This window comes from Amblyomma americanum, chromosome 9 (genome assembly GCF_052857255.1).
Source record: "Amblyomma americanum isolate KBUSLIRL-KWMA chromosome 9, ASM5285725v1, whole genome shotgun sequence".
Taxonomy (NCBI): domain Eukaryota; kingdom Metazoa; phylum Arthropoda; class Arachnida; order Ixodida; family Ixodidae; genus Amblyomma; species Amblyomma americanum.
Window position 1 is genome coordinate 117,548,317 of NC_135505.1, and position 20,246 is coordinate 117,568,562.

The 20,246-nt window shown below is 44.7% G+C and overlaps 2 protein-coding genes across 2 annotated transcripts; both read left to right on the forward strand.

Moving 5' to 3' along the window:
- The first annotated feature begins 3,656 nt into the window (after positions 1–3,656).
- Positions 3,657–5,011, forward strand: LOC144103609 (uncharacterized). Its single transcript, XM_077636281.1, has one exon. It carries the CDS (start codon positions 3,657–3,659, stop codon positions 4,815–4,817), a length of 1,161 nt encoding a protein of 386 aa, XP_077492407.1. The 3' UTR covers positions 4,818–5,011.
- A 1,716-nt stretch (positions 5,012–6,727) lies between these two features.
- Positions 6,728–16,603, forward strand: Dera (deoxyribose-phosphate aldolase). Its single transcript, XM_077637034.1, has 7 exons — positions 6,728–6,949; positions 7,009–7,106; positions 7,171–7,318; positions 9,786–10,022; positions 12,648–12,776; positions 14,911–15,023; positions 15,739–16,603. The coding sequence occupies exons 1-7, from the start codon at positions 6,919–6,921 to the stop codon at positions 15,943–15,945; spliced, it is 963 nt and encodes a 320-aa protein (XP_077493160.1). The 5' UTR covers positions 6,728–6,918; the 3' UTR covers positions 15,946–16,603.
- The last annotated feature ends 3,643 nt before the right edge of the window (positions 16,604–20,246 follow it).

Sequence of the window (20,246 nt, forward strand, 5' to 3'; positions counted from 1 at the left end):
CGGGAGGCGTTCTGTAGCGGCTCACCGGCTTCGGATTCTGGCGCCGCGTTTTACCGATATGCTCGCGCTGTGCACGGTGGCGACCCTCACGTTGCCGCCGGGAACGCGAGCATGCTGCGACACAGTCGGCGAACGCCCGCTCGAGATGACCCAAGGTTTCCAGCTGGCGTACGCTTTGACTGGACTCGCGTTCGGCAGCAGGACGATCAAGGACTCTTGCTGACGAGACAGCTGGCCGGTGAAAACCTATGGAAACCGGCCTGGCTACCGGTGACAATTTCAGACAAAGTGAGCTTTAACGTTGTGTGTCTGGAAGAGCAGCGCTACATATTTTCGTATGAACTGTCGCGGCTGATAGGCTCGGAGGGCGACAGTGCACTACAAAATCTCCAGCGCCGTGGAATCCGCTGCCAATGTGTGTGCCTGTATCGCGACTCCGAGCTCTTCCCAGCCGACAATATTGCTGATGCAGTGAACGTGCTCTGCTATCCGCACGCTCAACTTGGCATTGTGATTTAAAATAAACGAATCATTATTATTTTTTATTGTTACTTGCAATGCTTCAAGCCGATCAGAAGAAGTGGTGCCATATTTCTGAAGGGACATGACCTTGTTCATGGATTAGCCATTTGGGTCATAAAGTCCAGCTTAGAGGCACGTAGTGCTTAGAGTGCGAAGTGAAACCTGATGCATTTCTTGCAGTGCGTTGTTGCATCTGCAGCGCTGCCATCATAGAGCCACCGGCACGACATCGGTCCCTGCACCACTGCTCGAGCAGAAGCAGGCTTATGACTGGCAACGGCGAGCAAGCGTGGCTATGCACTGTAGACAAGGCATCACTCCTGAAGCAGTAAGCGTAGAAATAAGGGAGGGCAGATTTCAGAGATTGAAACGGCAAAAGCCAATTTCTGCGCCTTTCATTTACTTGCTTTTGCTGCATGATACATTTTTTAAGCATAACTAGTAAAGCACCCCGCCTAACTGAAGGCTGTTTCTCATGACTTGCAGAGGTGTTTAGGGGTCCTTTTAGACACTCTAGCATAGATCGGAGATTTAATTCTGCACTTTATTGGCTTTTAACAGTCCTATAGCTGTGTGGGATAGCGTCTGTTTGGTAACCAGCCTCCTGTTATATGTTGTTCTTAAAAACTAACATATTCAGCTATTGGAAAATGAATATTTCATGTTCATTAATTTTCAGGAACGTTATTGTTCGGGCCATGTTATTGTAGCGAGTATATGCAACGTTACTCTGCGCTGCGCCTGTGTGCGGCTCATAACCAGTCGACGGACTTTCTGCAGAGTTACCTAGAAAAACGGACACCCAGCGCACTGATATAACATTTGACGAAAACAAAAAATTAACGCAGAGAAACCCACCGCGGTGGCTCAGTGGTTAGGGCGCTCGTCTACTGATCCGGAGTTCCCGGGTTCGAACCCTACCGCGGCGGCTGCGTTTTTATGGAGGAGAAACGCTAAGGCGCCCGTGTGCTGTACGATGTCAGTGCACGTTAAAAATCCCCAGGTAGTCGAAATTAGACCGGAGCCCTCCACTACGGCACTTCTCTCTTCCTTTCTTCTTTCACTCCCTCCTTTATCCCTTCCCTTACGGCGCGGTTTAGGTGTCCAACGATATATGAGACAGATACTGCGCCATTTCCTTTCCCAAAAACCAATTATTATTATTATTATTATTATTATTATTATTATTATTATTATTATTATTATTATTATTAACACAGAGCCGAGCGCTCTGTTTCGGCGGCGGCCGCTGAAATACGCAATAGCTGTCGCGTGGTTTCTCGGTTAAGGAGAAAAATCACTCACACGGCGGAGCAGCTATGCAGGGGAGTAGTTACTACATACGTTTATATATATACTTATAGATATAAGTATATAGATACAGATATAAAGTTCTATAAACGTTGGTTACTATACTCCCAAGCAAGTATTTGTTGCACCTAGGGAATTCGTAACCTTACAAACAATTCATTAGAGCTCGCTTTGGTTATCTGTATTGTCATTTGATTGCATGCGTCCAGCATTGCAGTAACGTACACACACACGCACAGAGCGAGAGAGAGTAAACTTCATTTTGTCCAACAGAATAGAGCGCGATTAAGCGGTCAGCTTGGGTGCAGGCCTGATCCAGAACTAGACAAAGGAGAAGAAACAACATGGAGAAGACTCCAAACACATATGTAGTAACGTACTCAAAAATTTTGAAAAACCAGCCATACAACACTTTCAAATCCCCACTCATGTCAGAACCCTCGTGTTACCTCAATATCGTGAACTACGTCCATGTCCTCTGCTGATAAAATCTCCGAGTTGTCAAAAACGTTTCTTACAAGCACTTGAGATGGCGCCACGTGTCCAGTGGGCGCTCAACAACACCGTGCGGTTTTTACAGCACGGACAAGTGACGTGAACCCGTAAGGACGTCAAGCGGACTTTCGTCCTCGGCTGCAGGCGATTTGATTTCTTATCGCATCGCCGCTGCCGCTGCTCTCAGTTTTCGCAGCATCGAGCAGTGAAGTTGCGCTGTATTGAGGAATCCTTCTTTATGAAGGACAGTACGGGAACGGACGTCATAACTTGCACGTTAAAGATCCCCAGGCGGTCGAAATTATTCCGGAATTCTCCACTACGGCAACTCTTTCTTAGTTTCTACTTTCACTCCCAGTACAGTTCTGGGCTGTCCAGCAGGCTCACGACGTGGCAGCGAGGCTTGGCCTCCCAGTCCGGACGTGGCAGCGGCCCGCTTAGTGGTTAATTATCACTACTTGCAGGAGCAAATAATGTTTTCCATCCATCCATCCATCCCTGCTTTATCCCTCCCCTTACGGCGCGGTTCAGGTGTCCGCCGAAATGCGAGACGGATACTGCGCCATTTCCTTTCCCGAAAAAACAATTTTCATTTTTTTTCATTTTTGTAACGCTATTTCCTCTCCCCAGAAACCAATTATTATTATTATTATTATTATTATTATTATTATTATTATTATTATTATTATTATTAATCTGGGCCGTCCACTACGGCAGTTCTTTCTTCCTTTCTTTGAATCGCTCCTTTACCCCTTCCCTTACGGCGCGATTCGGTTATCCACCAAGAGAGTGAGAGTTACTGCGCCATTTCCCTGCCTCAAAAAAAATGTCATTTCATTTACGCGGACAAAAGTGCCGAACGCCATAATCGGACGCCACTCACCACGCATCTCTTGTATCGAAAGCGAAGCCCAGTGTTGTGCGGCGGCAGGCTAGTCAAGCACGTGCAGGATAGAATATCCAGGGGTCGCTTTGTGCGTCTTCTTCTTCAGAAGGCACTGGCTTGGCATCTTGACTTCACCGTGCTCCACGTCTACGTCCGCGTTTCACGCGCGTCGAACGCATTGTCAGCGCTGTCCGGCAGTCCAGTTGGTTTATAAGTCACTCAAATGGCATCCTGACGAACTGCGTTCTTGAGCGTTGCGTTCTCACGTGCTCCGCAAGAAAGTTCCAGACGCGGCGTGTTGTTTGTGTGCGAATCACTGCGGCTACTAGAGCCACAGGGGACCGTGCGAAGGGACTTGGTGACGTGAAGTGTGTGATCCGCGCCTTGCTTGTCATCAGCGGCCCTACCAGTGAAGGACTACCGTACACAGGAGTGCCGCCCGATGCCTTACATCAGGTTTGGTTATCCAGACTGCCTGACCTTTCCTGTAAGCCTCGCTGACACCGTGGACATGCAGCGCACTGGGGAAGACGTGCTCATCAGCACAAAGCTCTACGAAAGCGTTCGCCATGTACAGACGCTGGTCCAAGCCCAGGAGGCTCGCGAGCCCGCCCGACGTCCTGCAGCGCGTCCACCACGGGAACGACATAGCACTTCGCAGCTTCCGGAAGCCGCGCTGGAGAACATACTCAAGCTCGTGGGCGAAGATGATGTGCACGAGCGCGTGCTCAGGGACGCGTACTATCGGTGCTTCGGTATGTCGCTCGATGTTGAGCAGTACGACTTCGCCCCGCTGGAAGACTGCCAGGTGAGGGTCCGACTGGCGGCAAACAATGCGACAGGCCTACCGCAAGCCATCTTCGCTGTGTTGGCGGAGTACCCGGAGTGCATTTACATGTCGCTCTTCACCGAGGCGTACGCACGTGAGCGTGGCCGTACGCCGACCTCGAGATCCACACAGCTGGTGCGCCGCTGGTCCCGGCTGTTATGCGTGCAGAAGCTCGACTCTTCGGCAGATTTCATCCTACACCCGGGCGTCTATTCAGGCGCCGTGTTACTCCCTCCCGAATTTCTGCCCGTCCTGTCCTCTGTGCAAGTGACCGACAGCCCCGCCGTACTGACGATGGCTCTGTTGACCCCGGGGAGCGAGTCGTCGCTGACCCTTCTGAGGGTGACCATAGATCACTTCTATGGGTCAGTGGCCTTTGGTCCACTGTTCGACGTGGAACCCGGTCTCTACTGCGCCGAATTGTGCTCGAAGACTTGGCTTCCCGCCCATGTGGTCGCCGTGACAGACCACGTTATGCAGGTAGAGTTGGCAGACGTGGGCGGGAGGCGTTCTGTAGCGGCTCACCGGCTGCGGATTCTGGCGCCGCGTTTTACCGATCTGCTCGCGCTGTGCACGGTGGCGACCCTCACGTTCCCGCCGGGAACGCGAGCATGCTGCGACACAGTCGGCGAACGCCCGCTCGAGATGACCCAAGGTTTCCAGCTGGCGTACGCTTTGACTGGACTCGCGTTCGGCAGCAGGACGAGCAAGAACTCTTGCGGACGAGACAGCTGGCCGGTGAAAACCTATGGAAACCGGCCTGGCTACCGGTGACAATTTCAGACAATGTGAGCTTTAACGTTGCGTGTCTGGAAGAGCAGCGCTACATATTTTCGTATGAACTGTCGCGGCTGGTGGGCTCGGAGGGTGACAGTGCACTGCAAAAACTCCAGCGCCGTGGAATCCGCTGCCAATATGTGTGCCTGTATCGCGACTCCGAGCTCTTCCCAGCCGACAATATTGCTCATGCCGTGAACGTGTTCTGCTATATATATCCACACGCTCAAGTTGGATTGTGATTGAAAATAAACGAATTATTATTGTTGTTTATTATTGTTACTTGCAATGCTTCAAGCCGATCAGAAATAAGAAGTGGTGCCATATTTCTGAAGGAAGATGACCTTGTTCATGGACTAACCATTTGGGTCATAATATCCAGCTTAGTGGTACGTAGTGCTTAGAGCGCGAAGTGAAGCCTGAGGCATTTCTTGCAGTGCGTTGTTGCATCTGCAGTGTGGCCACCATACAGCCACCGGCACGACATCGGTCCCTGCACCACTGCTCGAGCAGCAGCAGGCTTATGACTGGCAAAGGTGAGCAAACAATGGCTATGGCAGACAAGGCATCATTCCTGGAGCCAGAAGCGTAGAAATAAGAGAGGGCAGATTTCAAGTATTGAAACGGTAAATTAAAGCCAATTGCTGTGCCTTTCGTTTACCTGCTGTTACTGCACGATATATTTTTTTAAGCATTACTAGTAAGGCGCCCCTCCTAATTGAAGGCTGTTTCTCATGACTGGCAGAGGTGTTTAGGGGGTCCTTTTGGATACTCTGACATAGATCGCAAAAGATCTCGGCACTTTATTTGCTTTTAACACTGCTGTAGCGGTGTGAGAAAGCGTCTGTGTGATAACCAGTCTCTTATATGCTGTTGGTGAAAACTAACCCATTCAGCTATTGGAAAATGAATATTTCATGTTCATAAATGTTCTTGAACATTAATGTTCGGGGCATGTTATTCTAGCGTTTATAAGTAACATTACTAAAATGTTAGAAAAGGGGACATCAAGCACACTGAAATAACATTCTGCCAAAAAAAGATTAACACAGAGCCGAGCGCTCGATTTCGGCGGCGGCGGCTGAGCGACTTGTTAGATGTCACGTGGTTTCTCCTCGGCTCAAGGTCAAAATCCGCACACGGCGCACACTATTATAATAATTGGTTTTTGGGGGAAAGGAAATGGCGCAGTATCTGTCTCATATATCGTTGGACACCTGAACCTCGCCGTAATTGAAGGAATAAAGGAGGCAGTGAAAGAAGAAAGGAAGAAGGAGGTGCCGTAGTGGAGGGCTCCGGAATAATTTCGACCGCCTGGGGATCTTTAACGTGCACTGACATCGCACAGCACACGGGCGCCTTAGCGTTTTCCTCCATAAAAACGCAGCCGCCGCGGCCGGGTTCGAACGCGCCACTACTCCCAAACGAGTACATATTTGTTGCACCTACAGACTTCATAACTTTACACACAATTCCTTAAGAGCTCGCTTGTTTGTCTCTATTGTCATTTGATTACATGCGTCCACGATTGCAGTAACGTGCACACAGACAGATAGAGTAAACTTAATTTTGTTCAACAGAATACACCATTCCTAAGGCCTGGATCAGGGCCCCAGGGTTCAGGAGGTCAGCTTATGTGCAGGTCTGATCCAGAACTAGACAAAGGAGAGGAAACAACGTGGAGAAGACTCCAAACTTGCACATATGCAGTAACGTACACAAGAATTTTGGAAAACCAGCCATACAACACATTTAAAATCGCCACTGATGTCAGCGCCGACGTATTACCTCAATATCGTGAACTACGTCCGCGGCCTCTGCTGACTAATCTCCGAGTTGTCAGAAAAGTTTCTTACAAGCGCTTGAGATGGCGCCACATGCCCAGCGGGCGCTGAACAACATACCGTGCGGTTTTACAACACACGTGAGGACGTGAAGCCGGCATTCGTCCTCGGCTGCAGGCGATTTCATTTCTTATCGCATAGCTGCTGTTGCTGCTCTCAGTTTTCGCAGCATCGAGCAGTGAAGTTGCGCTGTATTAAGGGATCCTTCTTTTTGAGGGCCAGTACGGGAACGGACGTCATAACTTCGCGCCAAAATGGGAGCTCGAAACGAAGGGCGCAAATTTGGTAAGCTCTGCGTTTTACCTCAACAAGTTCATTTCACTATTGGAGAGTTCCCTATTCAGATCCTGAATTGTACAGCGGAGTCGAGGTGAATCTGCCGGCTGCACAAGAACGGGCAGCTATTTTGGGTATGCGTCGATGTGTAAAGAAGCAGTTTCAGGTGAGCGCTTTGCCGTGTTTGTCAAGTTCAAAGTTGTAATACCTAATATTGAACTGAATTCCAGGCAGGCTGGCTGTTGCGGGCGATCACGTGCATCGATCTGACTACATTGTCGGGAGACGACACTTACAGCAATGTGTACCGGCTGTGCTCGAAAGCGGCTCATCCTCTGAGGGAGGACATCCTGGAAGCTCTTGATGTACCTAAAGAAGGTAACTAAACCTGTAGCTATCACCAAAATTAAACAAGCGCATTGTGTCACGTAAGAAGTTATGTGCAGACCATGTGGAACAGTGCTTCTTAGGTGTCCCATCACTAAAACATGCAACGAAATATCTTACTTCCAGCAGCACTTGGGATAGTTTACCTGGATAACAAATTTCTGCCCCCGTTTCACTGCTTGTGGCTGCGTGTTTGCACTCTCAACAGATTTTGGAGGAACTGCTTTTGCCAATTCTTCCAAATCTGTAAGGTTTGAATGATGTTTAACCAGTGTAAGTCAGTGTTTGCAGAATAGGATTCTGCTTTGCATTTATTCAGACGTGTTATAATCATATGTCTGAATTATGCACGATGTAGACTTTTTCCTGTGGCAACCACAGGTGTTTGTTGGTTTCTTTGTTAAAGTGAAAAATCCAGTATGCTTATTCCAAAGCCTGCGCTGATTACCATTTTTCTTTGTGAAACAGTCTCATTGTTCGTAATTGGTCGTCTAATTTAAATCATCTTATTTACACCTTCCTACCAAGCAACTGTGCCTTGCTTTTCTTTTTTCTATATTCTAAAAGTTTCTCCTCTTCATTGTGATGATGATGGATTTTTATGGCGCAAGGGCATCTATGGCCAAAGAGCGCCATGGCACAAGGTATTTTTCAAATTCTCAAGGTGGGGTCGAAGACCCATTTCCCAAGCATTTCACCCTAAATAATCCGAGCACCAGACGAGGGGAAAGCTTGTACCCATTGTATCACCGGTGGGTACCCGGTGGCACTGGGGATCGAACCCCGCACCTCCCGCATGCGAGGCGGATGCTCAACCACTTGGCCACCGCTGCGGTCTCCTCTTCATTGTAACCTAATCTCTTTTGGGCTGGCCTGGTTTTTAATACATTAAAATATGCTCCACCATTTTCTAGTCTTCCGTTCTTCAACAGCAAGCATTTCCTACCATTTTGTTCTGCAGGCAGGCACAATGTAGGATAAAAGTTTACTCCCTATTTCTATCTTTCATAGTTAAAATACTAACCCAGTTGTCGTAATAAATATCCGTCTTTGGAGCCTAGAACATAAATTACCGATCCTGATCCAGTGCTGGTTTCCACAGCAGCCTGCATGAGATAAGCTGTTTTACGTGGTTTATGATGCCAGTAGTAGTCTCGATGAAAGTGTAAATTTGAAATTGTTGTAATAGTGTAAATTTGAAATTGTTGTAATAGTTATCATTTATAATTTTGGGCATTGTCTGACAGTGCTGTTCCCAGCACAAGAACGGCACTGTCATTTCTGCGCTGGAATAATAACTGGCTTCAGGCAGGCATTGCATGTTTTGGGAATAAAAAAGTGACCGTAAGAAAACCAAATTTTTGAAATTATGAATCTGCAAGATTGAAAAGGCTCTCATGGCATAAAAAGAGCTTTTCTTTCATAGCATTCCGTGCGATACAGCGTGACCTGCATATAAAGAATGCTTGCTCTGTATTGTTGCCAGTAGTATTGCAGGATAAAGTAATGATCTTGTTATGCCCGATTTCTGCTGCTTTGCAATATTGATTTCACATTTGAAACTTGATGAATTAAGGACTTATTCATGCTCTGAGCCAAAAACTGAAAAATGTTGCCCTGCTTGTATTACTGTGAACTGCTGATGTGTAAAATTTCTATATGTTTATAACTTGCTAATGTACCATATGCTGTATGTTTGCGAGTTTGGTTGAGTCAACAGTGCCATATCAAAAGCAATGTTCTGACAAATATAAGGCAGTGGCGTAAACAAAACACACAGCTTGTGAGGTTCTGGAATGTGATCTAAAATACAGTTGTTTGTCACCCTCCATGTATTTTTAAACTTGTGACAGTAGGAGAGCGAAGTGATCCAAAGTGTCTAAATATTTAATAATGGAGGTTGAAAGTGTAGCGATTTACAGGCAGGGCATTACAGCTTTTTTATTCTGCTTGATTCAGTGCATATAACTACCAAGGATTTCTATAGAGCCTAGGGACATCTGCAGAATCATCATCAGCCTAACTGCTACATCCACTGCAGTGCGAAGGCCTTTCCCATGCCTCTCCAATCAACTTTGTCCTGTGTATGTTGCAGCCACCTTGTCCCTGCAAACTTCCCATGCTTGTCCGACCACCTCAGTTTCTGCCTCCACTGCTATTTTAGCCTTCTCTTGAAATCCTGTCCATTACCCTTTACGACTGCTGGCTATATTTCTCTTGCCTTTTCATCTTGCCGCTTCCTTTGAAGAATAAAACAATGGCAGAGATGGGCTCACATTGCGACAATTTACAATTACAGGTAGCATGCATAGTACCTGCCAATCTTCCTTTCCTTATGTTAGGAAAGCGATGCTGTAACCTTCCTTAACCCATTTTGTCATAATGCAGCGGTGTTTGTTCTGAAGTGTTTTTAATCCATTCATAACTGAGCTTAGTTCGTTTAACACCTTTTGTGCAGATGTCACAACAGGAGCTGTGTGCGTCTACCCTGCTAGAGTTGCTGATTGTGTTAAGTCATTCAAAGCAATTCAGCCATCAAGGAAGATTCCCATAGCTGCAGTGGCAACAGGATTTCCATCGGGCCAGTATGCCCTGTCGTCAAGACTTCAGGAAATAGAGTATGCAGTCGAGTCTGGTGCGAGTGAAATCGACATTGTTATCAATCGCACGGCAGCACTGACGGGTGACTGGGAAAGTAAGTTCATATCTCCTACCAGTTGTATATTGGGGGGAGTCTTTATGATTGCCAGCCTCGTTTGTAATTCAGTAGTAGCGCAGCTCATTTTAAGCTCATAAATATAGTGATACTGCAATGCGTTCTTGATTGCATTGCCAATCAATTAAAAGTAGGTCCGAATTATGCAGTGTTTTGAAGTAGTTGTAAATGATTTTTCTTTTCTATAACACTATTTGTTTTGCTTTTGTTGCAGAAATAGGGCAGTTTGAGTAGCTGTGAACAACTGCTGAAGTATTCTTAACATAAATCTATACTGTGTGGTTATGTTCAATATTCCCACTTATGTTGCATAGTGAAGCAATGTTGTGCAGTGAACTGCACAAGTGGATTGTGCGTTAATTGTTTTCCTTTGCAAATTAAGCCTTATTTAAGTGACGAAGCATACTGTGAACCAGTAGTCGCATGTAACTGTGACAAACTAATAATGGCACAAATTTTTGTGGAGTTGTAATTTAGGTTTCCATCATGTAACTGAGCTTTTAATGGGAAGTCATCTATACAACTTTTTCAGAACTGATGGGGATGTCTCATGTGTAGGGGTTGGACTTTTTGGCTTTTTTTTCTGAAAAATTTGGCAGACTTTTCTTTGGGTTTATTTCAGAATACAATTATCTCTCTTTTTTATAGGGGGGGGGGGATATTCTTTTCTTTGAATGAATTGCCAGCTCTTTCAGTTATGTAATATGCTATTCCAGTGTGGTTAATGTCACCTATGTCTTTATCTTAGCCTTTTTACCAGCCCAAGCACTCAGTTTGCAACTATTCAGTGAAAAAATAGTCACACTTTTTTTAACAAAAGTAATGGAAGTTAAATGATGCAATCATCTGACAAAAAGTTGAAGTTGAGTTTCTAAAATGTGAGTTGTCGTGACATCTTTAAATTTTTGCTCTGGGTTGAGCGAGATCATGTAGTCTGTGTTGACAGCAGTGACTGGACTGCCACTTAACAGTCGTCATAGCCAGAACATGACACAGTCTCATGACATTTATGCACGGTTTTGCATCAGTGCCTTTATATGCAGTGGAGAAATCTATTTAATCTAGTAACTAGCCTAGGTAGGTTATGACAGTGAACACCACTATGGTAGCATACTACACTTGGCAAGGAGGTACGTGAAGCCCTCCCACATGCAAAAGTGTGTGAGGTAGTGGAGCGGTACCTCAAATTGCAGGACTACATTACTCAATCCAAAGGTAGCATGGTCTTGTCATACCCCTGATTGGCTACCTTAAGTGCTACACCTGCTTAACAGCCAGCTAGCTGTTGTGTGCATGCCATTTAACTTACCCTTATTTTGGGTAAACTGAATTTGAAAATAAATTCAGATTTATTTTATAGTTTTTATTAGTTTAAACTGAAAAGTAAACCCCTGTTTATGTTTCACAGGTAAGTAATTATGTTGCAGTTTTCACTGCAGCACTAAGATCTATACTTTCCCTTAAGTGGCTTGACATACTATTTTTTTTAGATTATAAACTCATGTTGGGGGTGTGGAAGTAGGTAGATACAAAACAAACTACTGAGTTTTGTATTCTGCAACTTTTTCCCTACCTACACCAATGTTCCTTTGACACTGGAGATGGCAAGCAGCTTTGTTGATTTTCATGGTTTGTTACACAATGCATCATTAAGTCGAAATCTACCAAAGTTGAAATACGGTGCATAAAAATTAAAGAGCCAAGTAAGGCTGGGATTTTCATGCATGAATTCAGTCTGTTTCTGTAGAAATCGCACCTCTAAAATGGTTGCATGTTCAGTTAATCACTTCAGTGTGCTGCATTTTCGCCTTTTGCACAAAAAAATACTCCGACATTGACACTGAACATTGCTGACACTGACTCTGACATTGCTGAAGTACTTACTTGTTGCAGCTGGCCTGCAGCTGCTTGAGCTTAAAAACAATATCGGTCTTGCATGTGGCTACAGGAGGTCCTAAAAAAAAAATATCTGAGGCCTTGGTGTAGGCTGGTGCACATTGTGCAGTTCTAAATTACGCTGCCTCATTAGCATTGTTATGTATTAACTAATGTGAAAGCACTCACTGTGGCGCTCCCAAGGTCGCCGATTCAATACCGGCTGGGGTAGCCACGTTTGTGTGGAGGTGAAACACTAAAGGCACCCGTGTGCTGTATGGTTTCTGTGCACATTAAAAAATTATAAGTGGTCAAATTAATCTAGAGCGCTCCACTGTAGTGCCCTTCAGCCCATGCTTCTGGGCATTAAACCCAACAATTTACAATTCGTAGTTGCTTTGGCTCAATGGTTTGCCTGTTCGTCAAAGAGACTGCATAACTCTCCTAAACTGTGTAAGATGAGATGAAGGTATTATGCGATGAAAATGCTGTGCTCAGCGGTAAAATCTGGTGCTAAAGTGTAGTACTGCCCATAGCTGCTGTGGTGTTATGGAAAGAAGGCATGCAAAGTAGATGAAACTTTTCATAAAGGCAACTGAAACTACCTTGATGTCTTTTTAGGTGTATTTGACTCTGCCATTTGTTTAAATGCTTTGTTGTTTCATTGCAGCAAAGCAAAAATTTAGTGCTGTGGATCTACATGGCATGCTCACTTTTCTTGTCTTACAGCTGTTTACAATGAAGTTTGTGACATGAAGAAAGCATGTGGTGAAGCACATCTTAAGACAATTCTAGCAACTGGAGAGCTGGGATCGCTTCGGAACGTTTATGCTGCCAGCATGGTCTGCATGATGGCCGGTATGTTGTCAGTCAGACCATTGTATCCTGCATGCCTAATATAGCATAGCGCAGTTGAGTGAAACCTTGCTCTGCTATGTTGTTTAGCTCTGCTTGAATACTTTAAAAATCAGGGTTACTTTGAGTCTCTCAATAGTTTCCTGTCTAATACAGATGCTCACGTAAAGGAAGTAGTGTGTTACTGCTTTGCCTACAGACACGAGGCAGTGAGTGGATTTTGCAGCCATAATTTTCATTTTAAAGTGATTTTTTGCTGTGTTATTCAGTGAAACTGCAAAAGGATGCCTTCATGGTTGTAACTGAAGGAAGTGGTTGAGAGCAGCAGTTTTGTTCATGTTTTCATGATGAACTGAAACTTCATGAAAGTTCTTGTACTTATTGATGGTTTGCTGTCATTTATTGTTTGATTAGTGGTGTGCTGATTGCCACTTATTTTCTTTGCAAGCTGCTTATTTTTGTAGCCATTAATAACTAGAAATAGGTTACATTTCAGGAGGGTTTATTTTTCGAAATCAGCCAAATTCAGAAGCCAAAACTAAGTGAAATCATTGTGTAATGATAATTTAGCACATATCTTTCCTTATGTAAAACTGCAAAAATGAAATGGGCCAAATAATTAGAATTTTAATGCCTATCTCATAACAGGTTGCATAGCACTACAGTTGCTGCAAATGAGAAACTCGTGCTTGATTGAGTTCATTAAAAAAGACACATTTATATATGTACCATTGCAGTTCATGTGGTGGTGCATAATCCTTGCTGGCTAACACAATGCTTATGAAGTCAGTGTGAGTTATGCAAGAATTCGAGGTGTCACCTAATCTATTTCACTCAGCCTTTGTGCCTAGAGCTTCATATCAAAGCGAGAGCAAACAGACTTTCTAAGGAAGAAGAGGAAGTTGGCACACAATATTGCTAGCAATGTGATACTACAGACTTTGCGGTAGCAAGTTTGGCACCGTGTTATTGCCACGTACTAAACATGTTGGTATGTAATGTTACTGAAGGGCTTGATGGTCGCTTTGCGGGTTCTGAGAGGATGCATGCTGTTCCCAGCTGCCTGTGCATGACAAGAGGAACAGGAGCTGTATGGTATGATAGGAAACGAGTTGGTGAAGTTTTTCAGTCAAACACTGGAAGTAACTTATGGAAGATGGAGGGGATTCTCATCAGTGCTAACCTTCAGCGAATGACCTACTGGTTTGCTACTTTATACTGAATGCCTGAGAGCATTTGCCAACAAGGATTAAAGGGACACTGAGGACAACTTTGTCTAATTTTTGTTTCTAGTAAAAATCAGCGTAATGTCTCTTCCTGGCTATTCTGATGTTTGTCTGGCAGGAAAGACGAACTTGTGGAGAAATTGGGCTTATCATGGAGCTTCTATTTCCAGGCACTTGTTTCAAACTCATGATGTCCAGGCCGAAAAGGACTCTAAGACCACTATTTGGGAATGAATGGCAGTGTAGCCTAGTCTCAAAGATCTGCATGTAAAAAACTGTCTTGGCATCACTACAGTCTGCTTGAGAAACCGAGTGGTGGTGTCAACACCTGTATTTTTTTACCGCTTGTACCTTATCAAAACTTGATGAATTTTTTAAAATTTCACTTTAATTATTTTTTTTATTGTTCCTACAAAGAAAAGGGAAAGGAATGGTAGCAAATGTGTACAACGCACCTCACCAGCTCCCATACCCTGAATATTCTTGGCTCTAAAACAAGCAGCAGTTGTTGCCAACTCCTGCTACCACAAGTATTTTAAGTAAACACAAATGAAAACAACAAAAGTCACTTCTTTGTCATTAGAACATGGTAACCAGATGGTACAGACCAAGTTCAGTTTGTTCTCAATGTCCTCAGTGTCCCTTTGACTGCATTCCTTGCAAGCACAGCTTGACCACGGCCTGTAAGAGTTGCTAATATAGCCTGAGTGATGTGGCATTTAGGCACGGCTGTAAGTGAAGGGCAAGGAGAGAGTTGAAGGTAATCTTAAGACAGAGGCAGTGAAAAGTTATGAGTGAGAAATGGCCTGCAAAAGTGGTATCAGCTGGTGTGAGCGAGGCACTGCTGTCACAGTAGAGATTCATGACTGGCACGTTTACATGTGCAATGAATTTTATGATTCTTTATTCAGGAGCTGATTTCATAAAGACATCAACTGGAAAAGAGGCAGTGAATGCCATTCTGCCGGTTGGAATCACTATGGCAAGGGCAATATGGGATTACTACACAGACACCAAAATCAAGGTTTGTGCTTCATTGAAAGTTGTTGACTGGGGCATAAACACTATCTGTTGCGATAGAATAATGTTCGTACATGTCACCTTGCTCATGTAGTACCCATACAAAGTGTATGAGATTGTCAGTAGTCTTTTATCAGTAGTATTAATAACATGTTATATAAACTAAAAGAGAGTGGAGGATACAAAATGAACAACCAACTGTGTGACAAAGTTTGCTGTCCTCCCCTCTAATTGTGATAGTCACTTATATTTAGGGACTGAAACTTTATGTGCAAAATGTTTTGAAGTGTAAGAACATTGAATGTGCACGTTAAAGCTGCTGCATCTTTCGAATGCACTAAAACTGAACAGTAACTTATGCCACTTCATATTTAAAATACCTACTTACCACCAGTTTGAATATGTGTTGTTTGGGTAGAATTGGATGAGGTGACTTGTGCTGTCTTCTGGTGTCATGCTAGTGCTCAACACTAGGGTGTTTCTGTGCCTTTATGTAGTCTTTAAAAAATAGCAATTTTTAGGTTGAGTTCATAAACTTTTTGGATCACTGCGGGGACCTGCATGGTGCAGGTTTGCCTTGGTATTTGCATATTTTTATAATGACAGGGCTGCTTGAGAGCTGCGCGATAGACGGATGTTTGGAAGCTCACTGTACAGTTCTCTCTCTCATTTGCAGTTCAAGCTCCTTTACAAAATCTCTGTTCTTTTTGGTATCCCAGGTCGGCTTCAAACCTGCAGGTGGCATCAGAACAGCGAAAGATGCTTTGCTGTGGCAGTTCCTTATGAAGGAGGAACTTGGAGATGACTGGCTGAAACCTGATCTGTTCCGCATTGGTGCAAGTGGACTACTGGGCGACATTGAGCGCCAGCTTTTCCATTACACAACAAAACGTTATGCCTCCCTCAGTGAAATGCCTGCTTGCTAATGTAAAGCAGAGAAGGGTGGGCTAATTGCTAACTCACTCATTAACAGTTGTGGTAGATAAAGGGCAACCAAGAGTGGTCTTCTCTTGTCCATGTCCTTGTCTTCATTGGCTGCACTGTTCACTTCAAAATAGCCTGGTTGCTAAGTATAGTACTTGGCGGCTGTGCTATTGCAGGATTTTTGTATGATCATTCCTGTTGTTTCATAAGTGTTTAAGAACAAATTTTGAGGGACCTATCTTTTTGCTATAAGATAATGGCAATGAGTGAGTACTAGCAAGCACTCTTGTGGAAGGAGTGGTTGATATTTTAAAAGGTAGGATGTATTTTGAGTCTGGACTGTGAGCAGTTTTGCAGCTGTCTTATGAACTTGAATGAGTTGGGTAAGCTGTGTAACCTTTGCTGTCTTTTTTTGTTTTGAGTTGAAAAGTCCCTCATAGCCCGAGTTGTTTTGGGACAATAAACCCACATAAATCCTCCCTTACTTGCAGCTCTAAACCACTGTTTGTGAAGAGAACATGAGGCAAAGGGAGGATTCAGGTTTGGAATTCTTTCAGGCTGGTCAGAGCTTTTTCTGATTTAATCTGTTAGCAGATTAAAGGAGCTTATGAATAAAGGAGCTTGTGATACAATGTACCTGCAATGTCAATAAAACAATTTCCTAAGAACACACACAGCATTGCACCTTTACCTGATGAGTCAACCATAGAAGTTCATACTTGCATGAATTATGCTCACTTTGTTTCAAGTAGTGTAGTTGCAGTGCGCCATTTTTAGCATTGGCACTTCATACTTTGTTCAAAAGCTATATTTTCTTCATGCCGTGACACCTCTAAATGACCCACCCTTTCCACACACATTTATTTCATCTGTTGTTTTGATGCCATTGAAGGTAAATTTGTTTTATATATATTCAGGGTATATAAAATGTATATAAGCAGTTATAGTTAAGCATATTTTGTAGGCATACGTATGTAATATGGTTTCAGGTGCTACCGTTTGAGGAAGGCTAGGTATTTCCTGCTGGATGTTGCCAATGTGGCAGCTACCTTTAGCTGCAAAAAACATGGCAGGAATGTTTGGGAAATCGCCAAAAGTGACACGCGTGCAAGAGGCGACAAGGGGAAACACGCGTAGCTTAGAAATAAATCCTGAGGACAATATGCTGAATTGCAGGAGAGCTTTGCCAATGGAGCGAACGGCACTAGCGTCGATGTTATGTGTGAGGTAGGATCATAGGACTTGCTCCAAAATGGAAGTGGTGGGAGCTGTACAGAATTTTTGCGTTTGCAGATGCAGGTCCCTTTACTCTTGCTATTTTTACTTGTTAGTGCCTGCTTCGTGCATTTTGATCATTGTAGTGACCCGCCGTGGTGTCCGAGGGGCTTTACCGTTCTGCTGCTGATCCCAAGGTTGTGAGTTCTGTCCTGGCCGCAGAGCCGCAATTTGATGGAGGCGAAATGCAAGAACCTCTGTGTTCTGTGTGATGCCGGTGCACTTTAAAGAACCACAGCACTATCCCTGCACTATCCCTCCTGGCCCATGTGTCGCTTCGGGACGTTAAACCCCATAATTTACAACTTTACCTCTTATAGTGGTGGTGACAGAAACAGGTTTAATTACTGTTCCGCTGTGGTGGTTATATCTGAGCTCCACAATGCCGGATGTATTTGACGGAACCCGGTGTAAGCTTCATTTATTTTCCATCCGAAAGAAAGCTGCAAGAAGCGTGGATAATTGAGCTGAGGATGGGAAGAAAAGCGAGTACACATTGTAGAGTGTGCAGAAAGCAATTCAGTAGCAAGATTTTGCTTATTCAGTTGGCGATGTGTGAAGCAGCCTACTGAAGCACAACTTTACAGAATATACATTGACGGAATTTAGAGAAAGGGGGGGGGGGGGTGGCCGGCCTAACCCCCGGAGAGAGAAATTTTCTATGGGAAAACCATGCGAAACTTCATTTTTTCGGAGCAGATAGTTCATGAAATGCATTGAGTAAATAGGATGGTTCCCCCAGGTGCCATCTCCAGGAGTCGCCGCTCCTGAGAGTACAAGCGTTTAGAGATTGCTCCACATCATTCCCACCCCCTACTCAATTTTTAAAATAGTTGAAGAGGCCATTTGTACGGCGCCGCGCGGATCTGTCGTCACTAACCGAGACCGACTGGTCGGTATTAAAATGGCATCGGTATATGCGTTAGTGTTCGGCGCAGCTCCGTACCTGCCGCGGAACAAATATTTTCACTCTGTATTCAGTGATCGCTTACCTCATGAGTGGTGGCGTAGCAGCTACAGTGTTGCTCTGAATGGCGGCTGGGGAATGTTGGTTTGCTGTAGCTGGAAGAAAACTCACTTGGACAACCGCACTCGGTGGGCATCGCTCTTTCCGTGACGTTTAGTTGCAGAACACCTAATGCCTGCCTCATATGGATCGTGAACTGAACCACAAAACCATAAATGAAGAAACTGAACGGTCAGTGACGAATTTGAAAACAGCTGAGCGAGGCACATGACCCTGCTTCGAGGCTTGGAGCGCCAAGCAAGCGCTGCGGAAAGATTTCGCCGCGGTGTGTCTTCGCGCCAAATTCTGTGTGCTCGGTAATTGCCATAAGATAAATCTTAAAAGAGTATAGACCACCCAATTTTAGTGGCAGTTCCTTACAGCGGGGCGTGAGACATTATTCGCATACGGCCGCTAAATAATGCATAATCGATTTTTCTCTCATGCCTTACGCTGTTTCGGTTTCGATAGCTCCGCGGCGTCAAAGTTCTGTATAGGTCATGCGAGGCATGAAAAAACTGCTGTACAATCGCTGCTTGTTCATTCGTTATCATTACGGGTGTTGAGGCAGGCTGACTGCGGCGTTGTAGTGAACTAAATAACGAAGTATCGATTATATAAAAGTTTTTTCATGCCTCGATCGCGTGACTTATTCAACGCTGACGTTACGGCCATCTTTCGGCTGTTGAAGCCGGAACAGCAGGAGAGAGAAATTCGATTATAAATTACGTAGGAGTCGTAGGCGAATAGTATGTTGTAGTCCATATATACTAGTGCTTTACGCATCGTTATAAACAAGAAAAGACCCACCCAAAATAATATGTATACTCCTTTAAGGCTTAAGCCTTAACCGCGAGCCGTTAAACACGCGCCAGGAAAAAAATGGTAATAGTTTTAATGTAGTAAAACCGAGTAGGACGTGCGAAAGCACTTGAGGCAAAATGCAATCAAAGGCAATCGCATGCAAGATCATATCGTGAGCCGCTATCGGCAGCGATGTCGCGGTGAGGGGTTGCCGGTTCCGCGCGTTGATGGGGCGGACAACAGTGAACCCCGGGAAGCCAAATACCAAGTTACAGACACAGCTGTCTGAGCCAGGACATTGTCGTGATGGAGACGCAGGCACCCGATCGCTACAATTCCGGGGGTTTTGTTGGCACGGGCTCCTTAAGTCAAGTCAAAAACCTGCAAGTAACACTACTAATTTCACGTCTGTCCAGGGGGTACGAATACTCGATGCGCGATTCCCCTCAGGTAAAAGAAAAATCATCTTTTTTCACATTTACCCTAAGTTCCCTTGAATTTTTTGGTCTTGGTTGGCTGGTCTTTTGGTCTTGGCTGGGCGCTTGGTTGATCTAAGGCCATGGGGCTTTTAGCATGCACTGACATCGCACAGTACCCGAGCCTCTAGAATTTCGACTCCATCGAAATTCTACCGCCGCGGCAGGAATCAAACCCACGTCTTTCGGATCAGCAGTTGAGCGCCATAACCACTGAGCCACCGCGGCGGTCTTATGCTGCAATGCATAAGCAGCTCTAGTAAAACTCACGAACATCTTCGAACACCGCATCGATGGATTTGTTTTTCGCGCTGGCGTATCGGTGACCTCTTGCGGCGCGGCGTGGACCATCTTATCGCATCGAAGTGAAATCTATAACATTCGAGATATCTGCCCGTGCACTTCTCATAGACATGCACGTATCGAGGTTCAAAAACGTTGCTTGCGAAAAAAAAAAATGTGGACGAAATTTTATGAACGCAGCTTGCCGACACATACGGAAACCTCAGAAACGGCCGGTTAAGTTGCAGATGTGCCCATGGACGTGGCGAAGAAAAAGAAGCCACAGAAAATGAGAGCATCAATTTTGATCAGCCTGCCCTTATTCGCTGTTTGCAGCGAAAACTCAGCGTTGAGAAACAGATCTCTCATGTCGCCGCCAAACGAATACGTAAAAAGTAAGTAACAATACAGGATCTGATAAAAATAATAATAGTGATAATTGGTTTTTGGGGAAAGGAAA

Coding starts and splice junctions, on each gene's coding strand:
- LOC144103609 (XM_077636281.1), top strand. CDS start 3,657: ATGCCTTACATCAGGTTTGGTTATCCAGACTGCCTGACCTTTCCTGTA.
- Dera (XM_077637034.1), top strand. CDS start 6,919: ATGGGAGCTCGAAACGAAGGGCGCAAATTTG. Junction 10,023..12,647: donor ACTGACGGGTGACTGGGAAA/GTAAGTTCATAT, acceptor CTTGTCTTACAG/CTGTTTACAATGAAGTTTGT. Junction 12,777..14,910: donor CATGGTCTGCATGATGGCCG/GTATGTTGTCAG, acceptor TTCTTTATTCAG/GAGCTGATTTCATAAAGACA.